Source organism: Rattus norvegicus, chromosome 11, assembly GCF_021556685.1.
Source record: "Rattus norvegicus strain SHRSP/BbbUtx chromosome 11, alternate assembly SHRSP_T2T, whole genome shotgun sequence".
Classification (NCBI taxonomy): domain Eukaryota; kingdom Metazoa; phylum Chordata; class Mammalia; order Rodentia; family Muridae; genus Rattus; species Rattus norvegicus.
In genome coordinates this window covers 81,474,480-81,500,594 of record NC_141544.1, presented here as the reverse complement: position 1 = coordinate 81,500,594, position 26,115 = coordinate 81,474,480, and the positions used below count along the sequence as shown (strand labels likewise).

The 26,115-nt window shown below is 45.4% G+C and overlaps 1 protein-coding gene across 1 annotated transcript in view; it reads left to right on the top strand.

Moving 5' to 3' along the window:
• The first annotated feature begins 1,526 nt into the window (after nucleotides 1-1,526).
• Nucleotides 1,527-26,115, top strand: part of Lmln (leishmanolysin like peptidase) — a 67,871-nt gene continuing 43,282 nt past the window's right edge. Inside the window, exons 1-11 of the mRNA NM_001415730.1 lie at nucleotides 1,527-1,764; nucleotides 6,296-6,393; nucleotides 7,386-7,416; nucleotides 8,684-8,766; nucleotides 9,617-9,734; nucleotides 13,597-13,775; nucleotides 17,752-17,857; nucleotides 19,511-19,605; nucleotides 22,702-22,819; nucleotides 24,074-24,181; nucleotides 25,979-26,055. Coding sequence (NP_001402659.1) covers nucleotides 1,579-1,764; nucleotides 6,296-6,393; nucleotides 7,386-7,416; nucleotides 8,684-8,766; nucleotides 9,617-9,734; nucleotides 13,597-13,775; nucleotides 17,752-17,857; nucleotides 19,511-19,605; nucleotides 22,702-22,819; nucleotides 24,074-24,181; nucleotides 25,979-26,055 — 1,199 coding nt within the window. The 5' untranslated portion in view covers nucleotides 1,527-1,578. The remainder of the gene's footprint in view (nucleotides 1,765-6,295; nucleotides 6,394-7,385; nucleotides 7,417-8,683; nucleotides 8,767-9,616; nucleotides 9,735-13,596; nucleotides 13,776-17,751; nucleotides 17,858-19,510; nucleotides 19,606-22,701; nucleotides 22,820-24,073; nucleotides 24,182-25,978; nucleotides 26,056-26,115) is intronic.

Below are 26,115 nucleotides of genomic sequence, written 5' to 3'. Positions count from 1 at the left end.
AAGCTCAGGGAGGGAGTTGGGAAGAGTTTGAATGGTGCTTGTCTTGGTGTTTGTTGCCTTTTAGATAAACGGGTGGTGGTGGTGGTGGTGATCTGGGATTGGTCAGGTGAAGTAATGTATCCTGAAAAGGTCCGACTGGTACTTTTTTTTCCTAACATGGAAAACTGCCCTTGAAAATGGCTTTGATTTTAATACATAGTGTCAGAGTTGATAATAGCCTATTTACAAAAGTATTCAGGGCTCTCAAACACTTGTTAAATTTCAGGATATCCTGGAAATCAGGCATATTTAGATTGCTTAGCAAGTCCTTTTATTAACCAGTTTATACTGGAGTGTGCTACAGAGCCTGAGCTATTAATGGTGCTGGGACTATATTGGGGGAAAGACCCTTATCAGAGGGTACAAGGCAGTTCCCAGAAAGATTGGTTAATTCAAAGTGAAGTTGACATTTCTGCAAGTTCTTGTAGAAGTGTGTGCTCATTTCTCTGCTCAGTTGAGAGTGGTCTCTAAAACAAAGGAGTATAATAAGCAACTTTTGCGGCCTAGGCTAGATCACTAGATCCCTAGTGTACTTGACATTGGCATCTTTTTAGTGGTGTCAGTCTTGAATTTATTCCAATGTAAATGGTTTTCCCCAAAAGCCAAAGCAACTTGTGTCAGTTGCGATGTGGTCGGCAGAGAGAGGGTCTGAAAAGTACAGAGTGGAAGAGCTGTGAACAGACTTAATGAGGCAAGGCGCGAAAGGGAGCATCACAAGGGGTCTTAAGTATTCCGCTGAGAATGTCCCATTATAGTTACCAAAATTAACAGGTTTAAAAACAGGATTTATCTTGACAAACCACTATAAACTGAAATCAGGTGGGGTTTGCAGTTTTAATTTTGAGAACTGAAATAGAGTGGACTTAAGTGCTGCTCTAAACTTAGTTTCTAAAGTTTCCTCTTAAAAGCAGTTATGAATGTTAGAGAAATGGGGGGGTGGAGGCTTTGGTGGCTGAACAGGTATTTTTATAAAGTTGAGCCAATGTTGGGAAGAATTAGGTATTTGCATTTGAACGTCTTTTAAGGGGTAAGGAATGACTTACACATGTCTGGGAAGTGAGCTTTGGGCTATCCAACTTTTTCGGGGTTAGTGGGTAGACAAGCTGTCATGAGTACCATACATAACCCTAGCTGGTTGTATAAGTAGCTTTGGTAGTTAATCGATGGTGCTGGAGTGGACTGAAAGGGATCTGGTTTACTGGACTACTGTAAACCTTGGGCCGAGTGCCTGGCAGCTGGCCCTTACGCTGCCACTGAATGAAGTGGGACCAGCCGCTTCTGAGTACACCACCCCCTACGCCCACTCTTCGCTAATCCCCGCTAGCCCAGAGTTCCCACAGTTCAGTTCACGTGGGCCGCCCGGCGGCGCTCATTGGCCAGCTCTGCGCGTCGTCGCGGTCGCCGCTGCCCTCGTCCTCCGCCGGACCCGGCGTGATGCCGGCCAATGGCGAGGCGGCTGAGGGCCCGCCACCTGTCCGCGGCAAGGGCGGGCGGCAGCGGGGAGGCGTCGCACTCCATGGTAACGACGCCGGCCCGAAGATGGCGGCCGCTGGGTCTGGAGTAGCGGGCGGCCCGGGACCAGGGCCGCGAGGCCGCTGGGGCGGCTGCCTGTGGGTGCGAGGCGTCCTGCTCGTGCTGGGCGGGCTCCCGGCCGGCGCCGCGGCTGCTCCAGTCTCCCTGGGCACTTCGCCTCCGTGTCGGCATCACGTCCTTTCGGACACTGAGGTAGGGCGAAGCGGGGCGCGACCGGGCCCGGCGAGGGAGTGGCTGGAGTAACGTAGAGGGTGTGGCGTCCCGGGCGGCGACTGCAGGTGCTCTGCAGGAGAAAGCCCTCGCTGGACCGGCCGGACCCGCCATCAGCCGCTGCTGCACGCAGAGCAGCTGAGTTAGGCACTTGTCCCCTCCCATTCCGCTCAGGCAGTAGTCCCACAAACTTGGGCGAGCATCAGAATAACCGAAGCGCTTGTTAAAACAGATTGCCGCCCCGCTCCCCCACTTTCTGACTCAGGAGCTCTGGCATGCATCCCCACAGTTCAGATTCCTAGATACTGACGCTGCTTACTCAAGTACCACACCGAGAACCACTTAACTGAAGACTTGAGAAGCAGTTGATGGGAGAACCAGACAGAACTGTTGGAAGGCTACTGAGAAGACTCAGGAGGCTACTGAGGAGACCAAAGTTCAGGATTTGTTTTCTAGTTATTTATCACTTTGTTGCCTTTATCCCATCCTCTTAGCCCCCGTAAAGTCTACTTCTCCTTCCACCTTGATTCTATTCTCTCCCAGTCTAAATTCTTTTAGTCTCTGTTCAACCCTCAACCTAAGATCTGCCTACCAAAACCACCCCAGTAGAATGTTCTTTGCATTTCCTTAGGAGGCCTTATCTACCCTGTATTTTGGCATTTAACCAGGTTCTATTCTGCAGTACACACAGCTTGCAGAACCTGCCCTGCAGTGTAATTTAGTTGTAAGATTCCTTGAGATGACATTTGTGCTATACTGAGTCCTTCACTCAGAGGTGGCCCTCTAGTTACTAATATTCAGTGAGTAGCCAAGAGACAGTATCAAGGAAGCTTTGCTGGGTGGGTGGTGGTGGAACAGGCCTTTAGTGCCAGCTCTCGAATCTCTTGAACTCCAGGTCTGCCTGGTCGACAGAGCGAGTTCCAGGACAGCCAGGGGGCTACACAGAGAAACCCTGACTTGTAAAATTAATTAATTAATTAATTAATTAATTAATTAAAAAATAAAGCCTTATCTAGAAAATCATTTCAGTCAGTTGAGAAATCTCAAGACTGTTTTATGTATGCTGTTTAACTACTTGAGCCAAAATGTCGAATGGTTATGTTGGTATATGGACCAGGTTGGTTGGAGGGTGCTGGTGATCTGAACTGCCTGCCCTGTCTCTCAGACACTTACACACACAGAGCTTCAGCTTTTATCATGACCCTGTGTCTCAGCTGGATCGGTTTTTTTTTTTTTTTTTTTTTTTTTATTGAGGAAGGGTCTCTTTCTTTAACACAGGCTAGCCTGGGACTCGCTATGTAGCCCAAGCTGGTTTCTAAGTTGCACTGAATAACATCTCTAAATGCTCTCTGATGGTTTTGTTGTCTCCTCCATACTTCTTCCTTTAAGACTGTAGTCCAGACTAGCCTTGAACTTACTGTGTAGCTCAGACTGGCCTGATGTTCAAGATCCTCCTGCCTCAGTTTCCAGAGTGCTGGGGTTGTAGAAGTGTGACATCACTTCTGGTGCTGCTCATCCTTTATCCTCTCCAGTGAGCCTTTCATTTAGTTGGTGTTCTTCTAACACACACACACACACACACACACACACACACACACACACACACACACGCCTCCTCCTCCTCTGGTTCTTTCTGTTATTGCTAGCCTTCCTCGCCATTTTGTTAGAACCCCATTTCCCTGTAAGCCCTGTGAGCACATGACACTTGCATTAAGGGAGATGCTTCGATTCAGGTCCTCAGAGGTAGTTTCTGCTTGCTGCTCTTTCCCTCAGCCCAGATCCCATTCTTCTGCTGGGTCTCAGGACGGTCAAGTTTGCATTAGGTAATGGCCACTGTGAGCCTCCCCATACAGTGTTCGTCACCTTGTGCTCCAGTAAGATCTGAACATTTCCACTCATCAAGCCCGCATGGCTCTGCGTTCTGCCTCCTGCACAGAACCAGAATGGGACAGGTCCTGAGGGAAAAGGAGCCTTACAAGTCAGAGGCACAGTTCCTGTCAAGCTGTGTCTCTTTCTCCTCTAGTGCCTTCAAATAGGATTCTTTACTTTGTTTTCTGAATCAGGGTCTCATGCAGCCTGGGCTGGCCCAAAACTCACTCTGTAGCCTCTGCCTGCCTTTATCTTCCAAGTGTTGGGGTTATAGGGGTGGACTGTCACATTGGGCTTCAAGTAGGATTGGTTTAAAATAGTTCCTCTGAACCTGATGATGTATCCTCTACCATTTCATTTCTAGAAGCCAGCAGTTCCATGTGTATATGTTAGTGCTAAGCTATGTGCTCTGGATTCTGCAGTCTGAGTGTGATCTATTGTGTGTGAAAGTCAGAGGGAGAATAATCTGTTTCTCTTAACTTTTCTCAAATAGCCCCTTTCCATGGCATAGCCTCTCCTTCGTCTGACCCTCTAAACCTGACTTCTGTGCCTTCTGTCCGTGACTTTGATTCACTTTGATAGGAATTACTGGACTCCATAGTCTTCACAACTCAAGGCAATGGAGGTTTCCTACTTGCATCCAAATGCCTGCTACAGTGCCTGGCATACGAGGACATCCAGTAGACGTTTAAATTAATGGGTGCAGTGTGGGGCTGTAGTTCACTGACAGAGCACGTGACCCGAAGCCCTAGGTTAACCACAGCTAAGCACAGCCAAAGCCACAGGGCACGGTCACCTGTTAGGTGAGGGGAGACTGCAGGCAGGCCGTCAGGCCACAGTACACAGTGTAGAAAACTCCGCATCATCCTGCCTTGTTAGATCAGCAGCGTGCAGGGTAGCTATTTTTCTACAAAATAAGCAATCCAATTTTTGTTAAATATTCAGAAATATTAAATGTAAGTAAAATAAGATTGGGGGTTGGGGATTTAGCTCAGTGATAGAGCGCTTGCCTAGCAAGCACAAGGTCCTGGGTTTGGTCCCCAGCTCCAGAAAAAAGAAGAAGAAAAAAGAAAAAAGAAAGAAAAATAAGAATGGGAGCAATTATTCACTGTTAGAGTTATGCGTAGCCTACTATAAATTTAGCTAAAGCTTTTTTTTTTCCCTGTGCTTCATGAGTTGGTCATCCTGAGCCTGGTGGTGGTGCATGATTTTAATCCCAGCAGGCAAATTTCTGTGAGTTTAAGGCCAGCCTGGTCTACAGAGTGAGTTACAGGACAACCAGAGCTACACAGGGAAATCCTATCTCTCTCTTTCAAAAAAAAAAAAATCTTGTAAATGACAACTGGGGAAAAAAGTAAATGAAGTAATCTCCTGTAAGAAGGATTTTCTTGGGGGGTGGGGGATGGCTCAGTGGTTAAGAGCACTGACTGTTCTTCCAGAGGTCCTGAGTTCAAATCCCAGCAACCACATGGTGGCTCACAACCATCTGTAATGCGATCTGATGTCCTCCTCTGGTGTGTCTGAGAACAGCTACAGTGTACCTATATATAATAAATAAATCTTTTTTAAAAAAGAGTAACTTAAGGTCCTATTAGGACTGGAGTAGTAGCTCCTTTGGTAAAGTGCATTTTCTTTAAGTCCTGAGGACCTGACTTAGGTGTCCTTGAACTCAGGTTAAAAAATAAATATAATAAAACCGGGGTGGGGTGGGGGGATGGTAGCTGAACGCCTATCATCCCAGGCCTCAGAGCAGAGGCAGGTGAATCTCTGTGAATTCAAAGCCAGCCTGGTCTACAGAGTAAATTCTAGGACAACCAGGGCTACACAGAGAAACCTTGTCTTGAAAAAACAAAATGAAAAATAAAACTGACTGAATGTGAAGGTCTGTACTTAAATCCTAGCCAGGGAGAAGCAGAGACAGGAGGAGTCCTGGGGTTCACTGGCCAAACAGAGCCTGTTTGGCCACTCCCTAGCCCATGAAAGACCCTGTCTCTAAAAACAAGGTGGGTGGCGTTTGCCTACACACAAACACATACTCACCAATACACACTCACACACCAGACACTTTGCCCAACACACACTCACATGCACACACAAACACACTCTCACACACTAGACACTGTGCCCAACACACACTCACATGCACACACAAACACACTCTCACACACTCTTACACTGTTAGTCTCCTGTCATTTTATCTTTTTGAGACAAAGTCTAACCGTTCACTGTGTAACTCTGGCTGGCCTTGAACTCTCCGGTGCTGGGATTAATGGTGTGAGCTGCTTGATCAGCCTCTCTTGTCAGTTTTTAAAGACCTGGAGTCAGCGAAACTAGAATCCGTATGACAGACTACAAAGACTTCTCAAAGCCCAAGCCTTTTTGGCAGCTGGGTTGCTATAAAATGCTTATTTCTCCGGCGATAACATTTTCTTGGGGAACTTTTGGGGTTCAGGAATGCTAATGTCATATAATAAGGTAAGGGACTTTTAGAGGAGTGCCACTTAAAATGTAGTTCACTAATTTTATTTAGGTCTCAATTGGGCAACTTAATGAACACACGTTATTATATTTAAATTCTACTTGAAGATAGAAAAATGTCATAGCAACTTTTAAAAAAGATTTCTCAAACTATGCATTCTTCTAGGTCATAAATAAGGTCCATCTTAAGACAAGTCATGTCACAAAGAGAGATGCGGATGGGCATTTACGAATCAAGACTATCTATGATCAGAGCATTGAAGAGTAAGTTTGCTGTTCTTTCGTTCCCTTGTGTTTATTTTTTGTTTGTTTTTGACATCTTCCGGTGCTGCCCAAGCTGTTGCCTTGGCCAGCCTCAGACTCAGTCACTGCCTCAGCCTGGTCATCTCCTTCTATTGTCAATCTAAGTATTAAAGTTATTTTCAGGGGGCTGGAGAGATGGCTCAGCGGTTAAGAGCACTGACTGCTCTTCCAGAGGTTCTGAGTTCAATTCCCAGCAACCACATGGTGGCTCACAACCATCTATAATGGGATCCGATGCCCTCTTCTGGTGTGTCTGAAATAAATAAAAAGACCTTTTAAAGTTATTTTCATGGTTACCTAACACAATATCCATAGGTGGAACTAGAGAGGAGCTGGCATAACTTTAACACAGGACTGAGTTGAGATTGCCTTGTATTCCAAAAGGGTAAATTAAATCTGCTGATCATGAATAATTTAAAGAGAGCCAGTGTGGCCTTACTTGACTGCAGCCATAGCAGACCTGGAAGACACTTGTCAGCAAGCATTCAGAGGAAACAAGAGAAGCGCATGCGTAAACTCTAATGACGAAGTTTATAGAATGATTGACTCAGTAGAGAGTATGGAGTCTAATTGGTATGTGTCTGAGAACAGCCCCGACAGCAGGCTGAGATCTGAAGAAGTTGGCGCACTGCCCATAGAGCAGCCCGTGTCTTCCTCCAGCCTGACTGTTCTGAATGAATGAGCTCATGTGTGGCCGTGCCTAGTTCCATGCCTGGGCACAGCACAATGTGTCACATATCTGTGAAGGGACGTGGAGACGATCTTCTTAGGGCCCTTGACAGACACAGTCCCGACAGACGGGGCGGCGCTCTGACTCAGGGCTGCCGTACTTTTCTTGTTCTGTAGTAGAGAGCAAACCCAGGGCCTTGTGCCTACTGGGCATGTGCCCTACCACCAGGCTATGTCACCAGCCCTTAGAGTGGCAGTTCTTATGTTTTTCTCCTCGTTTTCAGGTTGCTCCCCGAGAAAAGATATCTTGTAAAGGTATGTAATAATAAATACTCATCGGGTGGATGCTTTAAATAGGTATATTTTATCATGTGCTAATTCTCCCATGAAAAAGAAAAACTTACACATGGCTGACTGGCGAATGAATGAATGAATGAATAAAAGATTTTGGTGGTAAATATATTTCTCATTTTAATAAAGGTGTTTTTATGATATGTTTAGCAAAACTTCATTAATATTCAACATTATCATTTTATAATTTAATAGTAAATCAGTATTCTCACCTTTTTTCCTCGGTCTGTCAAGTTTTGGGGGATCAATGCATGCGGAGTATAGGGTACAAAGGACACTTTTTGTAATACATGGAGGGTACCATTCTCTGGATGGGAATGTTCTCCGTCCTAAGGATTAGTTGACATGACATTATCGTCATCATTACTGTGTGTGTTTATGATGTGAGTGCTGGTGCATGTGGGGTGGCTAACTTTCAGAAATGGTTCCCTCATTCCAGCATGGCTTCCCAAGATTAAACTAAGGTCATCAGGGATCAAGGCGTGGTTGGCACATGCCTTTACCCTTCCAGATAAACCATCTCTCCAGACCCAGAGAGATTCCATCTCATCAAGGTGTGTGTGTGTGTGTGTGTGTGTGTGTGTGTGTGTGTGTGTGTGTTCTCACATGCATGTACATGCACGTGCTCACAGACACACCCCTGTGCACATACAGGTCAAAGACCCAGCTTTCAGAGTTTGATCTCTTCTTCCGTTGTGGATTCCTGGGCTGGAGCTAGGGTCCTGAGGGTTGCACAGCAAATGCCTTTGCCGACTGAGCCATCTTGCCAGCTCTCGTCAAATTTTTACCTATGGAGTCTCACACACGCATACCAAGCCATCTCCCTGTGGCCCACAGAACTTACTGAGCTCCTACTTAAGACAATCTCTAGTAGTTGGAGTGTCCATCTTCATTAATGTTCCCAGTCACCATCGTGGAGACATGTTTTCTAGGGCATGGGGTGAGCTGGGGATGTTTCTGCCTAATGCTCTGTTCCCAGACTTCTCTCTCTCTCTCTCTCCTTCCCTCTCTCTCTCTCTCTCTCCTTCCCCTCTCTCTCTCTCTCTCTCTCTCTCTCTCTCTCTCTCTCTCTCTCTCTCTCTCTCTCTCTCTCTCTGCTGCGTTATGACTTAGGACAGGTGTCTGCATCCCAGAATCCCAGTTTCATTAGTAGTCCATGTTTGTTTTCTTAAACACACTCTATCCCATGACTGCCCACCATTCTAACTAGATTTGTTTCTCTTTTATTTAGAACAAACTTTTCCCACAAGCTATTTCTTATTTAGAGAAAACATTTCAGGTTCGAAGACCTGCTGGCAGGATCTTACTTAGCAGGTATGTGACATCAGACGTTGGTCATTACCTCCATTCATTTAGCCCTGTGACCTCCCATTTACCAATATGACAAGCATGGAACTTATAGTAGAATTTTACCATGTGTGTTTTTAGAAACTAAACTACAAGCCATTTAAAAGGATTCAGAAAGCACCTACTGAATAGCTCTTTTTCTGCCTTCCCATTATAAACTGTTCTTGTCCCTCCTCCTCCTCCTCCTTCCTCTTTCCTCCTTCCTCCTTCCTCCTTCCTATTTCCTCCTTCCTCCTTCTTCCTTCCTCATCCTCTTCCTCCTCCCCCTCTTTCCCCTCCTTCTCCTCCTCCTCCCTCCATGTGGTTGCGCTGTCTGCTTTGGGAGGTATTTGATAACCCAAGTCCAGCTGCCCATAGACTGAAGTCTCTTAGGGAGCTGCCTGCTAGTTAAGTAGTAGCCATTGTTAATGGAGTGGTACAGCAGTGTCTTAGTTACTTTCCTGTGGCAGTGAGAAAACACCATGACCAAGGCGGGGCTTAGTTGGGGTGTGTGGTTCAGAGAGTTAGGGTTCATGGCAGTGGAGAAGTAAGTAGTGGAGAGCAGGTGGCTGGGGGAGCAGCCGAGAGCTCACATCTGGGACCCCCAAGCTGGAAAACAGAGAGTACACTTGAAACGACAAGGTTGTTTTGAAACATCTGTGCCCCCAGTGACATATTCCCTCCAGCAAGACCTCCCCAAACAGCCACCAGTCAGGGACCAAGTACACCAATGCCCAGCTTACTGGGGACATCTAATTTCAGGCCTCCACAAGGGTACGGCTGTATTTTAACTGCTGTCTTTCTTTTTTGTAAATTTTGATGTATGAATAAACCAAAGACAATGTGCGACAAACCAGTACCTACGGAAGGAAAACGATCCGCACCGATACTGCACTGGGGAGTGCGCCGTGCACACCAAGTGTGGGCCTGTTATTGTGCCCGAGGAGCACCTCCAGGTGAGTCTCCTTCTCAGCAAGAGTCTTAGATAACAGTGTGAAGGCACAGCACAGCACCTCCTTTGTTGTGGTACTCTGGGGTGAATCTGAGGCCTCCTGGGTCCCAGGATAGTACTCTATGGCTGAGTTACAGTCCCTGCCACTGCGACTCCATTTTCTCCCCACAGCTGAGGCAGGGAGGGTTCAGAATGTCAAAACTTTACAAGTGTGTGATCTGCTGTCTGCCTCACTCGTGCCTGAATTTCCTGTGCAGAGAACGTTATCTTTTTTTCCTCCCTTGAACATTTTTTTTTTTAGCACTTTAAAAGGACAGTTTAATGTCTCCTAAAATATAAACTGTCAGCTTCAACCCAGGCTTGAACTTTACTCCATAAAAATGCTAGCAACTGGCCAGGCTGTAATACATACATCCTGACTTGAAGAGATACTTAAGCTCTTAACTGAAAGAAGAAAGGTTCAAAGGCAGTGGGTCTGGTTAGCCTGTTTATCTAAAAAGTACAGGTGTGCACATGCAAAAAAGAAAAAAACCAAACCACTATGCAGAGAGCCTGGGGGAAGATAACATCGTAATTCCAGCCCTTGGAAGGCAGAGGGAGGAGACTCAGGTTCGATGTCAGCCTGGGTTACAAAGCAAGACTTATCTCAAAAAGCAGAATAAAATAGACAAAGGACGATCTGGAGGGTCAACACTGAACAATCTAGGTCAATTCAGATGCTATTTTTTTCCTCTTATTTTTTTGATTTTATGTGTATGGCTGATTTGCTTGTATGAGTGCACACACACACACACACACACACACACACACACACACACACACACGCACGCACGCACACATGCACAGGAATGTGTGTGCAGTACCTGGGGAAGCCAGAAGAGGGCACAAGATCCCTTGTAGTTGGAGTTACAGATAGTGGTGAACTGCTCTGTGGGTTCTGGGAAGAGTATTGCATAACCTAGGTCCTCTGGAAGAGCCGCCAGTATTCTTAACCTTTGAGCCATCTCTGGTTTTCTTCCCTTCTTTAAACTTCTATTTTTAAATGTGTATGTATGTGTATGTTTAAGAGCACATGAGTATAGGTGCCTGTCTTAGTTAGGGTTTTATTGCTGTGAACAGACACCATGACCAATGTGAGTTTTATAAAGGATAACATTTAATTGGGGCTGGCTTACAGGGTCAGAGGTTCAGTTCATTATCACCAGGCAGGCCTGGTGCAGGAGGAGCTGAGCTCTACATCTTCACCCAAAGGAAGCCAGGAACAGACTGAGCATCCTCTGACAGCTAGGAGGAGGGTCTCATGCCCACCCCCACAGTGACACACTTCCACCAACAAGGCCACACCTTCTAATAGTGCCACTCCCTGGGCCAAGCATATGCAAACCACCACAGTGCCCATGAAGGCCAGAGACTGGAACCGAAGTTGCAGATATAGGTGCACAATCTAACATGGGTGCTCTCATCAAGAGCAGCACGTGATGTTTTTATGACTGAATTGTCCCTTCAGCTCCTAACGGCTTCCATTAAGAGTTACATGGGGGTGAGGGTAAGGGTGGGGTGGCTGAGTGGGTAAGAACATGTGCTGCTACTGTAGAAGACTAGGGTTTGGTTCCTAGCACCCCCGTTAGGTGGCTCACAACCATCTATGATGCCAGCTCCAGGGCTGCAACAATCTTTTCTGGACTCCACAGGCGGCCATATGCACACACGTAAAGACAGACACACACAAACCTATAAAAAAAAATGTAAAAAGTCAAATATAAATTCCCTGTTAAAGAAACAGAATAAGAAATATATATGTTCTATAAGTGAAGTGGAAATTTGGGGGTCAGGAGCATTGCTCAAAACAAAAAATCACGGTGTATTGATTATTTAAAATTTATTTTCTACATTTCTTTTTATGGTGGGTGGGTGGGTGTGCAAGTGCCTTGGTGCGTGTATGGAGACCAGAAGACAACCTGTAGTAGCTGGTTCTTCCTTCCACTGCGTGGGTGCCAGTGATGAGACCTGGGTGGGCAGGCCGAGCCTCTCAGCAGCGCCCTTATGGGCTACAGCTAGACCTAGATGCTTATGATTGTTTAGGAAGCTCCTACAAGTGTCACAGAGCACAGTGACATGTGCCTGGAGAGCCTGAGACAAGTCACCTTAGACTGTACCCAGGATGACATCATCAAGGGACCAACTTGTGCCTTGTGTTCTTCTGTGTTGTCTACATTTGTAACCAAATTTTGTGTGTGTGTGTGTTGTGATGTGCTTCTGTGAGTGCAGACACATGCATGCCACTGCCTTCATGTGGAGGTCAAAGGACAATTCTCAGGAGCTGGTTTTCCCTCCACTCAGAATCCTAAAGGTCAAACTCTCGAGTTGCCAGGCTACATAGCAAGTGCTTTATATGCGGAGCACTCACATATAAATTTGCTTTGGTATTCATTCATTCATTCATTCACTTATTTATTTGTCATTTTTGAGATAGGCCTGAACTCACCCTTTAGGCTAGCCTGATCTTAGATTTACATATGTCTACCTGCCTCTGCCTCCCAAGTGCTCCCAGCCACTTGCTTCTTCTTTTTAATATTTTATACTTATTTATTTATCAAGTTTGTGTGTGCCTGCCATGGCTTGTGTGGAGGCAGAGGACATCTTTGAGAGGCAGTCCTCTCCCTTCACCAGGTAGGCTCCAAGGCTCAAAGTCAGGTCGGGACCCGCAGCAGTGCCTCTCTCCCTGCTGAGTCATCGTACCAGCGCAAGGTTTTTTTTACAATGGGAAATACTTTCCATTAGGTAAATTTTTTTATTAATTAGATTTAAAATAATCACATCCCAAGGAACTTGCAAAAGTTATAGACATGATGTAGATCAGTGGTAGAGGGCTGCCTACCATGAGGTCCATTCTCCCTACAGCGGAAGGGTGTGGGCGTGGGTGGGTGGGAACACCCCTTCACCAGTGTTTGACTTTCATTTCTGTCACTGTGATAAATACCTGACTAGCAGTAACTTCAGGGAGAAAAGAGTTTCTTACAGCTTACAGTCCCAGATTGTGGTCCATCTTTAAGGGAAGTCAGGACAGACACTTTAAAGACAGACCTGGTTGGTATTCCACACCACCTTACCTCAGACCAAGAAAGTTAGTTCATGGCCAAGGAACTACAGCGGGATCCATGCAGGATGCTGCTTGCTGCAGGCCTTGGCTTGCTTTCAGCCTACTTTCCAGTTCAGGACCGGCTGCTTAGGGATGGTACTCGCACATTGGGCTGGGTCCTCCTACGTCAATTAACAATTAAGACCACCGCCCATAGGTGAGCCTGCAGGCCAGCCTGGTCTGTGCGGCCAGCCTGGTCTGTGCGGCCAGCCTGGTCTGTGCAGTTCCTAATCTGAGGCCCCCTTCTTCCATGTTGGGTTGTAGCACATGGACATTTAGAATGAACCAGCACAACTAGTTTCAGGGGCTCAAAACCATTTGTGTTTCTCTTTGTCCTGCATCTTAGCATGCTGACCTTTATAAATAGGAGTCACTGACTTTCATTGAGTTTATAAATTTATGAGCATTTGTGCCAAGTAAAAATTTTAGGGAAACAAATTCAAGAGAGGTAAAAACAGAACAGGGAAATGAGGGTGGGATTTGTAGTCCTTGATTTGTTTTGTTTATGATCCAGAACTCTTACTCCATTGCTTGGTATGAGTTCAAAGAGTCCTCTTGCCTCTGCCTCCCAAGTCCCAGGACCAGTTACCGATTTCAGTGAGAGGGTGTGTGTGTGTGTGGGGGGGGGTGTGAACAAAAGTTAAGTAACTGTCCCCAGTCTATTCCCTTGGCACTGTCGTTCAGCTGACCCAGGCTCTGGTCTGCTTTTCCTCCTCACCTGTTGCAGCAATGCAGGGTCTGCCGAGAGGGAAAGTGGCCATGTGGAGCGGTGGGTGTGCTAGACCCTGAGGGCGTGCAGGATGCGGACTTTGTTCTTTACGTAGGTGCTCTAGCCACTGAGAGATGCAGCCATGAGAACATCATCTCTTACGCGGCCTATTGTCAACAGGAGGCGAAAATGGACAGGTAAGCTTCCTGTGAGCCTGCCCCCAAAATACACATCTGCTCAGACGCCTCTAGGGTTAAGAAATAAGATGTTAGACAAAAAAAAAATTCCTTCCTTCCTTCCTTCCCTCCTTCCTTCCTTCCTTCCTTCCTTCCTTCCTTCCTTCCTTCCTTCCTTCCTTGTTTTCGGTTTCTTGAGACAGGGTTTCTCTGTGCAGCCTGGGCTGTCCTGGAACTCACTCTGTAGACCAGGCTGGGGCTCAAACCTGCCTCAGCCTTCTAGTGCTGGGCTTTAAAGCATGTGCCACCGCTTCTCAGCAGCAATGAACTTTTAGAGATCCTCCTGCCTCAGGTTTTGGGTGCTGGGATTATAGAAGTACGCTTCCAGTTTCCTGGATGGTTTTAGGAAGTGAGCCTGTGTTGGGAAAAGCAGTCAGGTGTGATCGCTCCTTCCTCTCGCTGCTCTTCAGAGATCCTAACAAAATAAGGTAAGGGGCTGCAGAGATGACTGAGTACCTCAGAGGGTTTACTGCTTTTCCAAAGGACTCATAACTTCCTGTGTGCGACTCTACTTGTGTGCGCTGGTTCTCATCAGTCTGTTCTCTTTCTTCACTCCGGGACCCCTCTCCAAGTACATGGGCTGCCCGCATTAAGGTGGGCCTTCCCTTCTCAATCCAGCCTTCCTGGAAACATCTCACAGACACTCCCACTGTGCATATATCCTCAGTAATAAGAATGCAGAGAAGTTGGAATGAGATTGATACTGCATTTGGTGAGGTTGGCTCAGGAGTCCGAGACTGAATATTGACTCTTAGCTTTGTTACTGCAGGACCACACCCGCTTTTGAAGATCTGTGGATCTCACTAGTACTCCTTTTCCCCCCAAGAAGTTATTTGAAATGCGTACCTTAATCATGTCAGAATCACTGGATATGATATGTGAGCTGCCCGATGAGTGATGACCTCATAGATCGAGGCAGTGGAGTGTTCCTGAGAAATACCCTTTCACTTGCTGGTGCCACAGAGTCCTAGCTCCTTTTCTCAGTTTGAACTAAACCGTATGCACCACACACACAAAACCACACTTTGATCTAAAGTGTTGAGAGAACATTGCAAAATAAAGTGCCTGTGTGTACTCGAATGTTCTCAGGAAAAAGCCTCAGAAAGACAGAATTTCCAGCCATCCCTGTGTTCTAGGATTGTTGGCTGTAGCACTGAATGCCCCATGTTAGAGGAAACTTCAGTCTCAGGCAAACTAGGGTGGCTTGAAAATAGCATATGTGGTATTGTTGGCAGTAGTAGCTGCTTCTGAGGTTGCAAGTTAGAAAAGACAGGAAGGAGAACAAGGCCATTTTCACTGTCTTCTTTAGAGAGTTCTTCCAAAGCGGTTTATTTTTATCTTACGTGTATGGTGTTTTGTCTGCAATGCATGTCTGTGCACCATTTATTGGCTCTGTGGCTGCAAAGTTATAAAGCCATGGTTGGGAGCCACCATGTGGTTGCTGGGAATTGAACCTGGATCCTCTGGAAGAGCAGTCAGTGCTCTCAACTGCTGAGCCATCTCTCCAGCTCTTTATGATTCTACATTGTTGGACCAAATTATTTTATACTGTGGGCTTTTATTGCTTTTATAAAAGCTATGTTGGACTTTATCTATTAGGATGGGGTTGACCTGCCCAGATGAGTGAGGGAAGGATAGAAAAGGCACAGCTGACTGGATCTGGGTCACTTAACCTCGTTTCTGTGTCCCATGATGCCGAAAACACCTCTGCTTCTGCTTGTCTTCCGGTGAGAAGACTCAGCACCGGAGTCAGACAGATGCCAGGCGGGCAGCAGGAAGGGGTGTCCCAGTTCTGTTACCCTGCTCCTTACTTAGCTGTGCTGCTTTACTGTTGGTTCACCTTTCATAGGAACCAACAGCTAAAGAATAAATGGCCTCGGTATCAGTGAGTGGGAACTAACCATCCTGGGGAAGGATTTGCTTTCCTCTGGAGCATGGATGTGAAGCAGAGGCTGGCACGGTGTCTTGTTCTGCCCCATCCCATGAGAAGTGGTCTCTCCAGCCTGGCCCGAGACGCACTCACTAGGCAGCCGAGGGTGGCCTCGAGCTCCTTATCCTCCTGCTCCCCACTCCCAAGTGCTGAGATTACAAAAGCATGTGTGCCACACCCGACCAGTTACTCTGAGTCTCAAGAACTCCATTGTGTGAATCTCTGCCCTTGACTGACCGCCAACACTGACCGCCAACTGACTAACCGGCATAGCGCCTCACTATATTGCCCGAAGAGAAGATGAACAAAACACACTTGTGAACCTGCCTTCTGGGGTTTATCGGCTGTAGAAGGAGACAGACGATGGTTAGTTATACCTACGAGTAAGCATGCAGTTTTATTTGGGATAAATACTTTATACAGGATCATGTAGCATAGAACAAAAGCAGAGAATGGCACGGAATATCATTCAGTTGATTTGGAAAGGAAGCCCTTTTTGAAGAAGTAAAAATATAGCTTCACCTGAGCATTAATAAGACTTTAGCCAAATAAAGAGGTAGGGGACCCTCTGGTGTGGGGTAGTGCATGCTTGCACTCCTGGCTGCTTGGAAGGCTGGTTCAGGCAGATTGGAAGTTTGGGGCTAGCCTGTGTTTTGTAGGCCTGGCTGCCATGTAGACTCCAAGCTGGCCTTGAACTCAAAGTGTACCTCCTGCCTCTGTTTCCCCAGTGCTAGAATTACAGGCATATAAACCATGCCTGGTTTCACATACAGTTTAGCAAAATCCTGTACCAAAATGGGAGGAAAATGGTTGAATGTAGCTTAATGGTAGAGTGCTTGTCTAGCGTGTGTGAGGCCCTGAGTTCAGCCTGAAAAAGAAAGAGAAAGAGAAGTGTAAAGGGCGGAAATTCGTGCTACAAAGAGTCCTGTTTTCAGTCCCCAGCTCCGGAAAAAAAAAAAAAGAGTCCTGTTACTGTCAGAAGCCCCTTTAAACAAGGCCTGAGTGTACAAGCTTGTGATTCCAGCTATTCAGGAGACCAAGGCAGGAGGAGCGCAAGTTCAAGGCCAGCCTAGGTTACAGGGAGTTTTAGACAAGGTCAAGAAACTCATTGAGACCTTGTGTTAATCTCACTGGTTGAGAATAAGATCACAACCACAATTTTTGAGCCGAATTTGAAACAAACTGCTTAGTGGTAGAGCATTTCTTGGAGTATGGGGGTCCCTGGGTTCGATCCTGCGGTGGTGGTGAGGCTGGTGAGGTTACTTCCATAGAAAGGCCAGGGCTTGGAGAAGGAGAAAGCAAGTTCCTGCTCGGAAGGGTTAAGCCTAGCAGGGACATATTTGTTCTAGAAGCCACTGTGGCTCTGCTGTGTGTTTTTGAGATGAGCTTTTCTATGTAGCTCAGGATAGCCTCAAACTTTGAATTCTGCCTTAGCCTCCCAGTTCTGGGATTACAGGAGTGTACCACTATACCTGTCTGTGTGGCAATGTTTTGATTAATGATACCCTTTTTCAAGGTACTTAGGTCTGATGCTGTCAGAAAATGACACCATTTTCCTATTTAAAAAGGACAAATATTTGTTATAAGTAGGCAGCTGTAACAGTGAGATTTATGGGATTTCCACAGTAGACAGGTAAAGCAACAGTAGAGGAAACAGTTTGGATTCCTTCACATGTCCCTTTGGTACAGCTTTGAAAGACAGCCAGATACACGGTGGTCATTTCTCAGGGTGTTGAGCACTTGAAAGGCCCCAGTGAAGCTCCCATACCCTTCGGACGGACGGACAGACAGACAGACAGACAGACAGACAGACAGACAGAAGGTCTTTCTTCTTCATTGGAAAGCAACAGGTCTGGGTCTTGACAGCAAAAAAGAATAAGAATTATCTATTAAAGTATATTTGATAGTAAACAAATAATGTCCTCGAGCTGTCTTTTGCAGAGAAGTATAAGTTAGTAAATATTATACTTCTCAATATAGTAAAAACAAATATGTTTATTTTAACAGGCCCATAGCAGGATATGCTAACCTGTGTCCAAATATGATCTCCACCCAGCCACAAGAGTTTATCGGGATGCTGTCCACAGTGAAGCACGAGATCATTCATGCCCTGGTAAATGCTATTAACTTCTGTCCTTTCTTTCAGACTTTTTTTTTTTTTCTTTTCGGAGCTGGGGACTGATCCTTCAGACTTTTTATTTGTTACATATTCTGTTATTTTAATATTTTATTATAGGATATGTGAGTTCTTAGATTCATGTGCAGTAAGACCTGATAAATTATTTCTGCCAACAAATTTTAGTGCTCAGGATTGGGCAGGTTGAGTTTTGCTCTCTGGCATGATTTACAGTTCAGCTGTCATTCCCATTAAAGGTGATTAAACTTTTGAAGGAAAGCATCTTAGAGCCAGATGTGATGGCTCAGGTCTGTACTTGTAGCACTTGAGATGCTAAAGCAGGAGGATTGCTGCTGTGATTACAAGCGTGTGGTACCATACCCACTGTGTGCGATTCTGGGGATTAAATCCGGCTTCATACGCACTGACAGCCATTCTAGCAGCCGAGCCCATGCCTGCCTGCCTGCCAGATGACTCTCCAGATGCACACACACACATGCACACACACACATGCACACACACACATGCACACACGCACATGCACACATGCACATGCACACAGATGTGGACAGTCGGGTGTGCACATACTGCCAATTTGAGCGTTTATGCACCCCTGCCCCCCAGCTCCCTTACCATCCAATCGTTAATGAGTTTCAGTAGTAAATTTGTGTGAAGAATATAGCAAACAGTGTCCTTGTTATCCTTGTGCATGGTGCCTTAGAAAATCACTTCTCCCGAAGATTTTCTCTCTTCAAATCTGATAATTATAAATAAAGGCCACTGGAGTAGCCTGCAATGAATTGGTCCTGCAATTCATTGGGTGGGTTTCATATTTTCAACCGTTGTTCACATCTGGAAGTGATACCTAATGGGGTCCTCAACAAGGAAAAATACCAAAGGATTTGTAAAACCATACAGATGAGTTAGAAAGTATGATTCTCTGTGCTCTGTAGTGCACAGTAGAGTAGAGTGTAGCCTTAAGGTATCCTGATAACACAGCACTGATATATATAGTATTTAACATGAACACAAATTTAGCTTTAAAATATATAAATACTTTCAAATATCTTGTATTAAAAACATTTATATCAGCTGGGCGGTGGTAGTACATAACTTAAATGCCAGCACTCAGGAGGCAGAGGCAGGGGGAGCTCTGTGAATTAGAGGCCTGGTCTACAGTGATTGCCCAGACAACCAGGGCTACACAGAGAAACCTGTCTTGAAAAACCAAAATTAAAAAAACAACTGACATCAGTGGTTTGGTGGTGACCGGCAAAGGACACATGTTGCTCTTTCAGAGGCTCTGATTTCAGCTCCTAAGTGCTTGTGGGGCAGATCACAGCCACCCCTAACTCCAGCTCCAGGGCATCCAGCACCCTCTTCTGGCCCCTGAGTGCACGCACACGTGCCTGGTGACATTCACACAGACACATCCATATGAGTAAAAATAAAAATAACCTTTTAAATGCTTATAGCAAGTCGCATGGTGTTTAAACTGTAAATACAGTCACCCAGTTGCTTCTGAGTTGAAGCATGGGTACCTTCTGCAGAGCTGCATGCTGCCCTTGTGACCAATATCAAGACCTCCTGGGTGGCAGGCGCTGCTGTGTCTCAACGTCCTACTGCAGGACACTGGATTCTTTCTTCCAGGGCTTCTCGGCTGGGCTCTTTGCATTCTACCATGATCAAGATGGGAACCCCCTGACTTCAAGGTCTGCAGACGGCCTCCCACCCTTCAACTACAGGTATTTGCCATTCTCTTTCTCCTTCCTCTCTCCTAGAGGATGTAAGGATAGAACCTGAGGACCACAGTGTTTTCCCTGTAGGCAATGACAGGGTCTTCGTGGCCACCGTAAGGGAACTGTAGCTCTGACACAAGGTGGACTTAAGAGGAGGCTATTTCAGAGGACCAGGACAGAGCTCTCCAGGAAAATAGTTCATACTATTCATTTAGTGTGTGTGTGTTTATATTTTACAGTAATTATAGAGTACAAAATTCTAGGCATGGGGGTGATCCACACATGTAATCTTAGCACATGGGTGGTGGAAGGCAGAAGGTCGGAAGTTCAAGGTCACCTTCAGCTCCATAGTTCAGGGCTGGGATACTTGAGACCTCATCTCAAAGAACCAAAGTGGGTGTTGCAGGGACGGCGACATATACAGCACTGTGTGAGTGGGTGTTTTCCTAGGCTGTGCTTTTTGTTTGGGAGTCTTGTCTTTGAAAAGCATGCTGATCCTGACAGAAAGTATGACTGGTTACATTAGCATAACCTGTGGCATGGGAGAGCGCTATGGGAAGGATTCGGGGATGTTCCGTGATTGTCCAGTATAAACAGGAATGCTAGAGTAATGCATTCAGTTGTTAGGAAGCAGACTCGGATTGGGCTCCAGCTTGCTTGGAGAAATCACGGTTTTTTTGTTTTTGTTTTTTTTTTTTGTTGTTGTTGTTGTTTTTTGGAGCTGGGGACCGAACCCAGGGCCTTGCGCTTCCTAGGCAAGCGCTCTACCACTGAGCTAAATCCCCAGCCCCGAAACCACATCTTTTAATTTATACCCGGAATCCCAGAATTTAGGAGGATCAGTCAATAGATTAAGGAGTTCAAGGCCAGCCTCTGCTACAAAGCAAGTTTAAGGGAAGCCTGTACTACATAAGTTTTAAAAGTAACTATGAAATAATCCATAAGTTTAAAAAAACAAAAACAAAAACAAAAAGGGGTGTGGGGAGGGCTCAGAACTGTCACCCTTGATAATGGAACCTGAATGCTGGTCATTTAGTGAGCTAAGAACTGCTTATTTTCTTACTGCCAATTGTTTACTGTGTTTAAATGTTGTCTTCTAAAAATAAATAAATAAAAATAAAGTGAATTCATGCAGTGACCCCAACCCATAGGAATAGGGGTTGAATCTCGAGGTTTTGAGTGGAGGACCAGGGATAAAAGAGTAAAGAAGACAAAAGCAGTAGCCGGAACCTGGAGCTGTCAGAAGCTGATGACTATGCCACACATGTTTAGTGAGACGCACAGTATCACTGACACTATCTGTCTGTCTGTCTGGGGAACGGCCAAGGTCAGCAGAGAGCTAAGTCAGCCGTGTTCACAAAGATCGCGGGACACCTCAGCACAGCTGCCTGAGGACTCATAACCACTGCCCAGGGGAGAGCCCAGTCCCCAGGAACAGCAACCTTGACTCCTCTGAGGCCTGGGCTCCAGCCCCAGATCAGCCGTGCCAAGTTCACTCCTGGACAAGGACACAGAACTAAAGTTCCCTTTGTCCTTTCATTGGGCCTCTGAGAAAGGCTTGAGTCAGTCTGACTCTCCATTTATGCAATGCGAACAGTTGTTCAAACTCCTGCTGGCGTGACCTCCTCCACAATATACTGCACCGCCCGCCAGCTAACTCTATCCAGTTTTAATCATAGTCCAAAATTAGATGCCTTTTACAAAAAAAAAAAAAATTCTAAGTTGGAAACAGATAAACAGATGTGATAGAATAAATATAAAAGGGACAGGTTTTCTCCACTGAGAGAAGGCCTAATGTTACTAGGCTAATGAACTCTCAAACTTCCATGTAGCTGAGGATAGCTTTGAATTCCATTACGGGTGTGTACCACCACAACAAGTTTACACAATGCTGGGCAGCAAGACCAGCTCAGGCCCTGTACAACCGAGCTGCCCCTCAAGCCTGTCCCTGTGGTTTTGGTGTGTGTGGTTTTGGTGTATGTGGTTTTGGTGTGTGTATTTTTCTATAAGGCAGTTAGGCTGCTGTTCTTGTTGGACATTCTTACGGCTAACAGCATTTTGTCCCACCTCTCTTCTGTCTGACATTACTGTAGCCGCCACAGCCCTCTCCTGAGAACTAGCTTCAATGCACCGATTTGAAATTATGTTGCTTTGCACATGATGTGTTTATGTACCTGAATCTAGACAGTGTTTCCTTGGCTTGGTAGTTGAGTCCTTCATTTTTAAAAATCCCCTTTGCTCCCACCATCATGGACGGCTGGTTTTCACAGTGGCCTTGAAATCATAGACAGGGCATGAGAACCCACAGAGCTGGCAGCTCTTCATGAAACGTGCCCATCTTTCATGGATAAATGCTTCCAAAGTTGATGCGGCTCTTTGCTTATTTCCAGGGCTCTGAAAAATTACCTTGGCCAAGTTCTCATCAACTTCATGCCAGAATTTCCAGAGACCTTTACTCTGCCATTTTCCTGAGAACTTTCTAGAATTTAATTTTGCAGATGACATGAGACAAGGATTTAAGCTTTTCCTTGATGGATAACTGGTTTCGGTGCATAGAGATTATATTATGTTTTCACTCATGGCAGTATTTTTGTTCAATTTCCTTATATGCTTGGGTCATCTCTGCCTTGGTTCTCATTTCCTGCCTTCCTTCCTTCCTTCCGTCCTGCCTGCCTGCCTGCCTGCCTCTTGTCAGAAGATGCCAGTGAAGGCTGGGGTACAGTCCAGTGGCAGAGTACTTGCCTAGCATCTACAACCTCCTGTGCTAAATCTCTAGCAAGTCAAGGGGCAAAGGTGCAGTTCATTCACTGTCCTAGCTCAGCCTTGTGAACGAGAGCTTGGTGGTGCACACCTATGATTGAAGTACTTCGGTGCAAAGGTGGGGGGATCTCTGAATTCAAGTCTATGCTGGTCTACACAGTAAGTACCAGGCCAGATAGGGCTACATATCTCAAGAAGGGGAATAAAGTGCTTATAAGTGTATTACATGGATATGACATATAATAACTCAATTAGTTCAGCTTCATATTGACATTTGTAAACACTTTTACATTTAAAGTTGTAAATTGGCAAAACAACTGTCTTCTTATTCTATAATTACAGTCTTGGGTTGTATCAGTGGAGCGATAAAGTGGTTCGGAAGGTGGAGAGATTGTGGAATGTTCGAGATAATAAGATAGTTCGCCACACTGTGTATCTCCTAGTAACACCGCGTGTTGTCGTGAGTATTATCTGCCTGTCTTCATTTTCCATTATGGCCTCTGCTTTACCAATCATTACTATTTAAGAAGGTGTTCTTAGATTTCGGTCTGTAATAGAAAATGTATGAAGACAGTATAATAAAGGAACTTGCCAAGACAGAGGGGACGAGACAAATTTGCGGTCCCCATCCAGCCTGTTGCTGTAAGGCAGGAGAGGAGAGGTGCTGTGCCCAGGGAGAAGCAGCATTATTGAAAATGGTTAAGGGGCAGGGAGAGGATGGGCAGTCTGTAAAAGTTCCTGCCGCATAAACATGAGGACCCACATTCAGGTCCTAGAGCTCAGGTGATTGGCCAGCTAGCCTAGTACAGTAGGTTAGTTCTAGGCTCAGGGAACACTCACATATAAAAAAATAAAATATATAAATGTAATTTTAAAAATAAAGTGGAGACTGTTTAAGGGGCATCTGATGCTGACTTCTGGCTTCCACATGCACATGCACACACAGGAACAGGTATATGAATCACACAGTTATTTGAGCATAAAAGAAAAAAGAAGCCATGGCTAGCGCTGGAGCATGGCCTTAGTGGTTAAGAATGCTTGCTTTTTTTTTTTCTTTCTTTTTTTTAAGATTTATTTACTTATATATTTTATGAGTACACTGTCTCTGTCTTCAGACACACAGAAGAGGGCATCAAGTCTCATTACAGATGGTTGTGAGCCACCATGTGGTTGCTGGGACTTGAACTCAGGACCTCTGGAAGAGCAGTCAGTGCTTGCAGAAGCTGTTGTATCTCTGAGTTTGAGGCCAGCCTGGTCTACAAAGTGAGTTCCTAGACAGCCAAGGCTTCATAGAGAGACTCTGGTCTTAGGGGGAGAGGGATGGTGGTATGTCCTTTAAAGCCAAAAAGTGAAGGACGGATGGCTCAGTGGTCTAGAATGTTTACTGTGCAACCATGAGGACCAGAGTGCGACACCCATGTAAACAAGCTAGGTGTCCCAGGAACACCTGTGACCGCAGCTTCAGGACTCTGGAAGCCTTTTGCCTATGTTCATGCATGCGAATACACACACAAATAGTTTTCAAAATAAATCTTCAGAGAGAAAAATATTAAAAGAAATTATAGTTTTATAACCAAGAAGAATGTAATAGCATCAAAACATTAACTGTATTGAAAATCATGCTTTAAAGAGGTTCTGTGTCATCAAACTGATTCTTTAAGGAGTGGCTGTTGTCTTACTCTGCTCTTGTGGGCGTTTGTTTTCTGATCCTCAGGAGGAAGCTCGGAAGCATTTTAACTGCCCAGTCCTAGAGGGAATGGAGCTTGAAAACCAAGGTGGCATGGGCACAGAGCTCAACCACTGGGAGAAGCGCTTGCTAGAGGTCTGTCCAGGCTCCCACAATGGTTATCTTTACCATGGTAGAGAGTACTCAAACAGGGCAAGGAATAGGCAGGGGAAACGAGCTTTAGTGGCATAGACTCCACTCTAGAATCTTCCAAACTTCATTTATTTACTTATTTATTTAAATTTTATTTACATTCCAGCCCCAGTTCCCCTCCCTCCTCTCCTCGGTAGCCCCCTACCCTCCTCATTCCTTCCCCGTTTCTCTTCAGAAGAGGGTCAGCCTCAATGGATACAATCAGCCATGGCATATCAAGTTGGATCTCCCAAGCTTTAAGAGCTACATAATATTGTATTATATAAATGGAACAAGCCCATGTTAAACCATTATGTTTTAAATAATAAATATTTTTTAAGACAATGTCTTATGTAGTCAGGCTGGCCTTGAACTTACAGCATCCCTCCTGCCTCTGCCTCTGGCACTGAATTCTGGGATTGCAAATGTGTACCACCATGCCCAGCTAAAAAAGTTAGGGTTTTGCTTTGTAGTACTGGGAATTGAACCCACATTCCATAGTCCCTGTAGAAGGATATCAGCACACAAAGCATCCAGCACAGCAGAATCAGGCATTTTTCTTGTGTTACACCCAGGAAGCTGTCAGCAGCACCTCTCTCCCTCAGCTTCAGTGTAGGAGCAGGAAACCCTGCCATAGACAGATGCAAGGCCTGGGCTGACCTCAGAATACTGTGATGCAAATAGGAGCTATTACCTTTTCAATGGTTCCACTGGCATAGTTTTCAGACTCCATAAGGGACACACCCAATAGTCACTTTACACAATGACGTCCAAAACTGTGACTTACTAATGGGTATTCCTGTTCATTTAAAGAAATCCCAAGCCCAGAGGTGCATTAGTAGGTCATTTCCCTTGACATACTGCCACCACGTAATATCCTATATTTATTAGGTTTCAGGGAAATAGAGCCAAAAATTAATCCCATGTCACACTCATTTATATAGAAAAATAATCTGGAAGTAGAATTAACACTCGAAGTGAAATACTTTGGACAAAAAGTATGTGTATCTATAGAGCTCGTGACAGAAGGTTTTAAGCTTAGGCAGAATTTCTGCTTCTGCCCAGCTGTTCTGCTCTAGGTCACTAAAGAGTAACAATGGTGAACATTTATGAAGCAAATACCCGAATTCTTCCCATGGGAATCTCTGTCTTTGTCATTTCCTGAAGAGATTTTCTTAGAGGCTATAGATTAGCCGGAAATCAAATGTTGTGTCCTTCCCAGCAGAAGACCCGAGAATACCTATTTTATTAGCTACTTTGTTTCTCTTAAATCAGCACTGTGTCCCTGAACTGCTGTATTAAGGGTGATGTTAAGGTATCAGGAAAGTGCTGGGCAGTGGCGGTGGCACTCGGGAGGCAGAGGCAGGTGAATGTCTATGAGTTTGAGGCCAGCCTGGTCTACAGAGCTTGACCTCTCACCCCTGGATCCCTGGTTCTGCCCTGCTTGCTTTGCATGATAATATAGGTTTTTGTGATCACAGAGTTGAGAGTTAGGAAAACTTTTCCTTTGTAAATCCATGTACACATCCCTCCTGTCTCTACAATCATTTCCTCATGAAGCCCTCACTGCTGGGTGTCTGTCACCAAGGGAAATCCTAGCCAATGGAGACTTGAGGCAGAGAGTAGGTTCTACCTCCTCAATCTAGACATTCATGCAGTTGACCATTTTCGAGTAAATATCTTACCACGTGACACATCTTCAGTATGTATAGATAGGGGTCATAGAAATGTCTGCTAATAAAACGTGTTGGTAATTTTCAGAATGAAGCAATGACTGGTTCTCACACCCAGAACAGAGTCCTGTCTCGAATCACCCTGGCATTAATGGAGGACACTGGGTAAGGAGGCCGTGAGAGAAACGTCCCTTTGTGAAGTGGAATGAGTATTGAGATGCGGCT